At 39.0% G+C, this 8,880-nt stretch overlaps 1 protein-coding gene across 1 annotated transcript; it reads left to right on the forward strand.

Annotated features, from left to right (window-relative positions):
* The first annotated feature begins 435 nt into the window (after positions 1–435).
* ccdc28b (coiled-coil domain containing 28B) lies at positions 436–7,508 on the forward strand. The gene is made up of 6 exons (XM_038294481.1): positions 436–678; positions 2,605–2,926; positions 3,014–3,183; positions 3,374–3,528; positions 6,279–6,301; positions 6,421–7,508. The coding sequence occupies exons 2-6, from the start codon at positions 2,691–2,693 to the stop codon at positions 6,473–6,475; spliced, it is 639 nt and encodes a 212-aa protein (XP_038150409.1). The 5' UTR covers positions 436–678; positions 2,605–2,690; the 3' UTR covers positions 6,476–7,508.
* Positions 7,509–8,880: the final 1,372 nt, after the last annotated feature.

An 8,880-nucleotide genomic window follows, 5' to 3' on the forward strand; every position in this document is an offset into this window, starting at 1 on the left:
TTTAATAAAAACTTATTAAATAATCAATGTATGACTTTATTGATCTCACAGTGGAGAAATTTGCTTTATGTAGATATTAGTACTTGTAAATATAAATTTTATGAAGAATGATTATTGATAAAATAGGTAAGTAATGACAATGGAAAAGATATTTGCCTCAGAACTTAACTCTGAAAGAATTTTATCCACTATGCGTTTTATCTACGAAGCATGGATGTTTAAATATGTGCATCTATTTGTAAGCAAAGGCTTTCGGAAAGTATAGTTGGTCTAGATTTAAAAAATATGATGTTTTGCTCATTAATTTTCCTGTTGGAACAGTCTACATTGGTTATTGCATGGCTACCCTTATTAAAATGTTCTGGCTACGCCTCTGGTTACAGGAAAAAGGTGTTCCACCTGTTTGGTTTATCTGCTGTCAGTCTAACCAGAGCTCGGCGTGCTGCTGGCCCTTTAAGGCGGATAAAGGGAACAGCTCCCGCTGCGCGTCGATGCCGCGCGTTAAAACACCTCATTATTAATTCCCCCACTCCACAGCAGCCGCTCGGATCATTTACCCCGCATCGTGATTTCTAGAGGTTAATTTCTACAAAGTGTACTTGGACGGTTTCCTTTGCAGAGGAGAAGAAATGCGACACCGAATCCAGGCGGTTGGCTCTGTGGTGCGTAATTGATTCGGTAAGTCTTCTTTGTGTCATCTATGGACCATAAAGCTGTTTACACGTCTCGGATTTACCCACACAGCTCCCTTTTATTTGTTCACACATTATTCCTCATTCATGACATATATAATCTGCATGTAACTCCCAGAAAATGAGAATTTATGCGTACAAAGTTGCCTTTGTTACTAGTGGCCATCTTTGGGTTGCACTTTGCGCAGTGTTTAAATGATAAATCCTGAGTGTTATCATCTATTGTGGTTAGATAAAGAGCGCCCTAATGAAGTCATTAATAAAACTACCTCAGTAGTTATTATAATGCCAGCTCCGACTTAAAACTAAACATTACAGGTTGAACCACAGTGCGCTGATGGTGCCCTTGTCATTTAAAACAAAGGTATAAGCAAGCAAAGCAGTTTTGTGGCGTTCCCATGCCAGCAGGGGGCGCCCAAGAGCAGCTGTACCAAGTTATAGCTTTTTGCAGAAAGTAATCAAGTTACTATTTTATTTAATACACTAAAGCCCCATATAGTTAATCAGTTTATTTCTATATGGGCTTAAATGTCAATTTGCATTATTTTTTGTTATCCTACTTTAAGCATATGAGCGAGTTCACTTATGAATTAGGAAAATATTTTATGCAAATTAGCACATTAATTCCTCGGATGGATTAAATATCTGAAAACATTTTTAAATTGGGCCATAACACTTTACTTTTTGTGAAGGGACGAGCGAGTCAAGACACCCGCCAATTATTTAATTAATAAAGGTATGCTTAATAACAGAATAATGCAATAAACTAAATATTTTCGAGGTTGATATTAATGCACATTGTGAGCCTACAACTGAAAATAACAGTTTGATAAATTCTGAGAAATAGAACAAAAACCACATAAACTTGTAAAAATCAAATGGGTCAAATCAAATGTGCAGATCATTTTGCACAACTGCCTTTGACCTTGAGAAAGTGAGTCTTTCAGTTTAGGAACGCTAGCCTTAAACCTTTCGTATCTTTATATATACGTGTCGTATACAGCTGGCCCTTTTATGCCAGCTCAGTTCTCCTGCACAAGAAACGTAAAGCACTTCTCCACAGCAGCAGTGTTTGCTCAAATGGGAAGAAATGTTGTATTAAAGAATCTGCGTTACAGAAAGTATTGGATCTTAAAAAAAACAGAACCAATCACAGGGCAATTTAAAAATACTGGAGTTTCTCTGATTCATTTTAGTCCAATTCTGCTGTTAACATCATAAACCCTCATGACATTGAAGCAAGATCCATAACTGTACTTCCATGTTTGTTTCCATATTCTAATGCTACACCTTCAGATTTGTAATGTTAAAAGGATTAATAACGGAGTTATTTAGTTTATAGGTGGGTCTGTGGTGAGTGATGGAAAGTCCCAAAAGCAGGATCCATTTAGGGCTGCATTAAACCTTCGGATCTCTCCTCTAATGTTGTAAATTGTTTACCTAGAAAGGAAAGTGCTTTGAATGTGTGCATCATTCAGCCCTCTTAAGGCTTTTCCCTGTATCGTGTTACAGGCTTTCTGAAGTGCAGTGCTGCACTCAGATGGCTCCAACTGACAGTCAAAAATGAATGCTGCTGCTGCAGTTAAGCTTTTACAGATATCCTCATGATTATGTCCCAAGAGTATTTTGAAATAATCAGATTTTTATGGAAGCTGCTGTGGAGACAAATTAATTCCTCCAATAAAGCCTTTCACCTAAATAGCTATTTATATCAGAGTAGGAGGATGTGCGATTTGAGATTTTCTGCTGCGCTATTCTTTGATGCCTTTGGTATAACTCGGTCACCTCCAAATGTGCAGAGACAGGATCTGGTTCTGCAGTACTAATTTTGGCAGTCAGACTCTCTGCTGGGGTCCTGGGGGAGGATGGAGGGGGGGCTCTGTTCTTCAGCTTCCTACCTTTGTTGTCTCAGGACATCCTGCACCTAGGCCTGGCCGTCCTCCCCCTCCTGCCCCTTCCCTCGACTCGACTGAAACTGGCAAGCATAAATGAACGGCAATGGAAGACAAGCGTAAGAAGCGCAGCCCAAAGGTGTCTCTCCCTCAGCCTCCTCCGCCACCCATCAACCCCCGCAAGCTCTCTGTCCTGCCTGCCAGCAAAAGCGCCACCTTCTCCCTTGGCCTGCCGCAGCCCCCCTCCCCCAAGAACAGGAGCAAGTATAAGAGATCGATAGGAACACCGGGACAGCCGAAAGAGGCTTTCACACCTGTTGTGGCTCCGCCAAAGACAACAAGGTTTGCATCTTAGTGTTATTGACCAGTTAAACCGGGCTTTAGAAACTGATAACATGTCTTGTTTTTATTTGTTTGTTTGTTTCTTAGAGTGCACAGGGAGAAGCCCAGGGCTCCACAGCCGGCTGGGCCCAGTAAAGTGGTCCAATCATCCCCCCTGCAGCACTCCTTTCTAACAGACGTCTCAGATGTGAGAGAGATGGAAGGAGGCCTCCTCAACCTCCTCAATGACTTCCACTCAGGCAAATTACAGGCGTTCGGTAAGATAACCTCTATGTGGGAGCCCGGTCAGGGAATATTCTGTTACAGGCTTAAAGAAATAACAGCTTTGTCATTTGATTCGGGCTGAAATCAAGAAGCTGCATAGCTTTTTATATGTAAAAAAAAAAAAAAAAAAACTTTTGCATTTATCAGAAACAGGAGGTCAAGCTGAGTTTGTTTGATTTGTAGGAAAGGTGTGCTCCTTTGAGCAGCTGGAACATGTGCGTGAGATGCAGGAGAAGCTGGCGCGACTCCACTTCAGCCTTGACAGCCACGTGGAGGAGCTTTCAGAGGATCAGAGGAAGGGCGCATCTGATCACAACCTGGAGCACCTGCTGTGCAACGTAAGCATGAGTCAGAGCAGCATGAGTCAGAGAGCAAAATCGCTGTGATGGCAAATCCCATAATGCTTTGTGAGGAGAGCTCTCTGCGCAAAGCATTCCGTGATGTATCTGCCTCTTCTGAGGCCTTTCTTTTTCTTCTCATACACTTCGTAGACACTTTTTTTCTTACGAGGTGAGCTTCAATAATTAGCTGAAACTGTAGTTCACCACATATATGCTTGAAACTGCACGTGCACAGAAAAAGATGGCTAAACCCGAGCATACACTGTACGAATTTTTGCCCTTTTCGGGCCAATTTTTAGCCTGATTGTGTGTCGTGTAGTATACAGGGGGTAATGAGGGGCGATCAGCCACTCACGACTACTTCCCAATCCGGAATCGTGAGGTGTGTTTGAGATTCGATCAGGAATCAAAAGTGTTTGAAATTCAGTCGGCCTTATTTGTCAAATCTCTCAGTGGGCATGCGCGAACAAGGATTCTTCTTCCTCTCGGACGAAAACGCAGAAGCATGGCGGGGGTGCAATTGAAAAAAAGTCTTTCTGTAAAATTAAAAGTCTGTACTAGTCATGTTTGCTCAGCCATGTCTTTGTCAAAATATGTTGTCTTTTCTTTTTAGGGCTTCCAGCACACAAAATTGCACAAATTGCCAAGGTAGCGCGTTTCACTCTTGTGAGCTTCATATTCTTCTTTTACTGTTTTGGCTTCCAGATAGACAAGTCAGAGTAGCGCCATCTCACCGCTCAGTCCGACGTGGTTTGTAGGTGTACAGTGTGAGCAGGTAGATCGCACAGTGTGAGAACATGCATAGTGAGCTGTGAACTTTTAAACCTGCGGGTTTGTCATTCAGTGTGAGCTGCAGCTGCATGCAACGATTGAAAAAAAATCATACAGTGTATGGCCGGCTTAACTGGGGAAGGGCATGTAGGATGGCCATGCGTAAACATATCACCAGAATGACTGACAATTAGGTGGACCACTTGTTTAGATGATCCACCTGGAAATAAATGGTTAGGGATTCAGCCACTGTCTTAAGTTCCATGGTAACCCATGGAGGAGCGGTTAAGAATCAAACTCAGGTCTCAGCAGCATCACGGAGGTTGTCTGATTATTGCTTTTGATTCAGTGCTTTGTTTTATATAAATGCTTTAAACAGTTGGTGTCTGAAATATGCGATATTCAGACACTGGTTTTTAACCAAGCTTCAACAACATTAAACAGGCCTTAACAAAAATTATGGCTCCTTTAACTTTTAGATTTAGTTTCAATCAATGCAATAAGTTGATTCCTGTTATTCTCAATGAGACGTCTTCTCCTCTCAGCAGGTATTTTGGTTCCACTTCTTTAAATGCAAGAAGCGAACATTGAGAAGCTTAAAGCTGCTAAGCTCTCGAAGTGAAGCACATTCTTCAGTCCAGCAGCAGGGAACCTGATTATCTCCATTGTTCAGCTGCATTGATCAGGGAGCTATGACACAATGCTTCTGGAATGGGGAAGGGATAAACTGTCAGTTAGATGGTGATTCCATCATTTCCTGATAACTTGTGGAATGAGCTCATCAATGGCAGAGACTTAAAACTGCTTTTTGGATTCTATATACAACAAAGATGTTTTACCACCTGTCTCTAAGCAGTGAGCAGAGAGATTCTATTGTTAGTTTGTTGTCAGGCGCTCAGTTGGCACCCCCCCACCCCCATCCACCCAGCCACCCACCCACCCGTGCGCCGGGTTCGGTGTGTTTATTGCAGGAAAGTTTGAGTGTCATGTGTGAGAGAGGTGATGAAAAAAATAAAATAAATAAAACCCTGATTAAGATTCAGCTGTCAGGAACATCGTAGTAATATGTAGGCTTCAACAGCACTGTATGGCAAGCTGTTTTGAAATACAATAACCCCACATTCCAGATGAGCTACCATTAAAAATCGATATTGGCTTTTCTCCATATAACTTTTACCTTAGAGAACTGCCTTTGAGTAGATGACCTAAAACAGGAATTCAATAATTTTTTTTTTGCGTTCTTTCTTAATTATATAAAAGCTGAGTGAGAGAAATAAATTACATTCTTTTAGTTTTAACTTGTCATTTTTATTTTACATTTAAAGTTGCAGTAGCATCCCTTTAAGCTAGTTATTATGAAAATTGTCTTTTGTAGGTGTTAAAAATTGCCATTAGTAGAAATACTGACAATTTTCTTGTTAATTCCAAATCGGTTTGGTAAAGGCGTTAACTTTCCTGATTTCTGCATTTCTTTAAGATCTCTAATATACGAAGATGCATTAAAACCTTTCAGAAAGCAGAATATTTTCCCTTTCAGGCCAACTATTTCTTTGTACATACATCTTTATATAGAATGACTTTTTTTAGTTATTGGATTATAATTTCAGCATTTATAGAGATGTGTACAGTTTCTTTTTTGTAAATTTAGATTTCTAAAATGTGCCATATCTTGCAGATATCTTAAGTTTGCTAAATATAAATACCTGCATGTGGCTTATTATACGATACATGGGCTTGCCACAGGGGGATATTCATGGCTTGAGCAGATGGGCTTGAGAGAAAATTAGTTTTTTGAGGAAAAGAAGCTGATCGTATGCTTCTGTGAACAATGATCAGGTAATAAAGGTTCAATGGAAGCACAGGCTGTTATGTAATCTGATCAAGTTTAGAGAGGGCTGCTCTGATCTACCAGATAATGTTCTATTTTTGGCTGTTTGATTTTCAATGCACATCTATTTACTGCTTTGTTTCCACAGCTGGAGGAGCTCAGCACCTCAATGTATCCTTTTCTTTACTAAGCACTTGTTTATTAACAGCGTTACCGGCACCAAGCGCTGTGGAAAATATGTTTTGATTATTTGTTTGTATTTGGTATTTCCTTAATGTGTCCAAACTCAGACAAAAGCTCCACTTGGCCGAGAATCAGGATCTGCCCAAGACATCTGGTCCCTGACAAGAAGGAGGTGCTCAAAATGTTGAGAAAGCGCACATCTTCTGTGAACATGAAAAAAAAATATATATATAAAGACCTAGTTACCATGGCATTAAACCTGCTGCCTTAGAAACAGGATTTGGAAGGTCTAAAGGAGAAGGAGGGAGGGGTAATTTCTTCAACCCAAACAACGGAGCTGAGAGGATATCCCTATGATTTAATGCAGCCAAGCATTAAAATAAAACGTAACGGAAATAATTGTTATGAGCGACTCCTTCATAGCAAACACTCAAAAAAAAGACCGGAAACTAGTCTGTACCGGAATGTGAGAAAACTTGTTTAGAATTTTAATGTTTTTTTGCAGATAGGTTTAATTTTAGCTCCTTTGTCCAGATTGGTTCAAACTTTTGTGAAAAATGAAGCACATTCCATAAGAGTAGCATTCATGCCAACACTTCTGTACCATTCAGTGTGATTTGGCTCTTTACAGGAATCTATTTCTATGTTTAAATGCAAAACATTTGATAAAGAGCAGCAGGGTTTTTACTCCAGAGGTTTTAAGGGAGTTGAGCTATTGGCATCAATTCCTTCCTCAATTTGATCTTTTCTAAAGGTTTACTGCAAAGAATATAAGTTGCACTTCAATTTGAACTCACTGTTTTAGATCTGCAGCACAAACATGTTGGTTTTTATCTATATTGATAATGTAATCTAAATGTGTTTTGCCATAAGTTGAGGTATTTAATTTATGAGTCAGACTTGGTTGTAGCTTCTTTCCTTGCTAAAGATAATTTATTTCACACTGCAAACTTGTTGATCCAGTTGCTGTGAAAAGCTGCAGCAGGCAGATATCTCTGTACAGTGCTTTATGAAAGTGGCAGCTAACCTCATAGTCTGAATTGTATTGAACACTACATGTGCATGTCTGTAAGTTGGGGGGAAAAAAGTTTATTTTGAACTATTGTTTAATTAGAAAAGTTAATCATTATCCATCCTCAATTTTATTTTGAAAAGTAATACTAATACACCAATAAAAAACCTTTTTAATCCACAATTTGTGGCGTTTTGTAATGATTTACTGAACAACACGCACTTAATCAAAGCTGTTTTTGCATAAATTACTGCATCAGTTGTGGTACTGCTGAGGTGTTACGTAAGCCAAGCTTGCTTTAGCAGAGTCTGGCACACACAGAAGTGGCAATTAAAGAGAGGTGTCAAAAGTATTAATGTTACTCAAGCAGAAACATAAATTCTACTGTTCAAAAACACTCTTGTGGAAGTTAGAATATCAACTCAAGTAAGTGTAAAAATACCACTTTTAAATCTACTTAAAGTATAAAAGTAAAAGCAATGCAGGAAAAAAAATGTCAAGGACAGATGCTTTAAACCTTATACTGGCTACTGCACTACCCTATTAAAGAAACTTTTTTCTACAATTCTGGATGATAACTTCCTAATACTTAAATGTCTTAGCTTTATTACTAATTAAAACTCAAATTTAACTGTCCATCTTAAATTTAATCAATTTATTTTGCTATGTGGTGAACAACAAGTTGGTGCAGGACAGAGTCCAACCACAAAGAAATAGTTTTGATAATTTTGATGTTTTTTTTTTTTTAAACCAACAGGCTATAATGAAAATGGGCTTAAATGAAAGACAACTAACAAGTCTATTTTTAGAATGTAAGGAGTAGAAATTGGAGAGGATTCCAAAAAATAAAAATGTAAAGAGTAGCAGTGAAAAGTTTTCTAAAAAATATTTACTCCTGTAATAGCCAAAATTTCTACTAAAGGTAATAAAGTATTTGTAGTTTGTCACTTGACACCTCTGCAATTAAAGAGATTTATTGATGGACCTGGCAACTCTTTGGTGCTCGGACTGCAGCGGAAGACATGGAAGCAGCGATGAGGTTAAATGATAATTGATTCGGATTCGATTAGTCTTCCACCGAACCCAGGCACTGATGGTGGAGTGGAGGCCAGAGGTAAAGGAAGCCAGGAGGAGATGGGGTCGATGCTCAGCTGAACACCAGGAGAGTGAATAGAAAGCTTTAAGCAGAACCTTACAGGACTTGGTGGTGACTGGCTGGAGCAGAGGCCCATGATAAGGTTTTAAGTTTTTTTTCTTTCACTTCATTTTCCATTAGTATACTTTGATACAGCATTCTGTGAACAGTAAATGTTATTTTACTAATGACTAACTGTGGAGTAAGGCGCCTCCTCATCCTCTTTGTGTGAGGTGACTCTAACCTCTGAAAAAATGTAAAGTCACTAGAATCCTTTTTTTTCGAGTCACCAAAATAATAAATTCTAGACACAAGTTTCCTAAGTATTAATTCTTAAAAATAGATTTCAGTTTTTAATAATTACCTGGCATACTTATTGTTTTCATACGTTCAGAAACTTAGGACGTGTTTATATTCAAA

This window comes from Cyprinodon tularosa, unplaced genomic scaffold (assembly GCF_016077235.1).
Source record: "Cyprinodon tularosa strain WSP-4 unplaced genomic scaffold, ASM1607723v1 ctg340, whole genome shotgun sequence".
Lineage (NCBI taxonomy): Eukaryota > Metazoa > Chordata > Actinopteri > Cyprinodontiformes > Cyprinodontidae > Cyprinodon > Cyprinodon tularosa.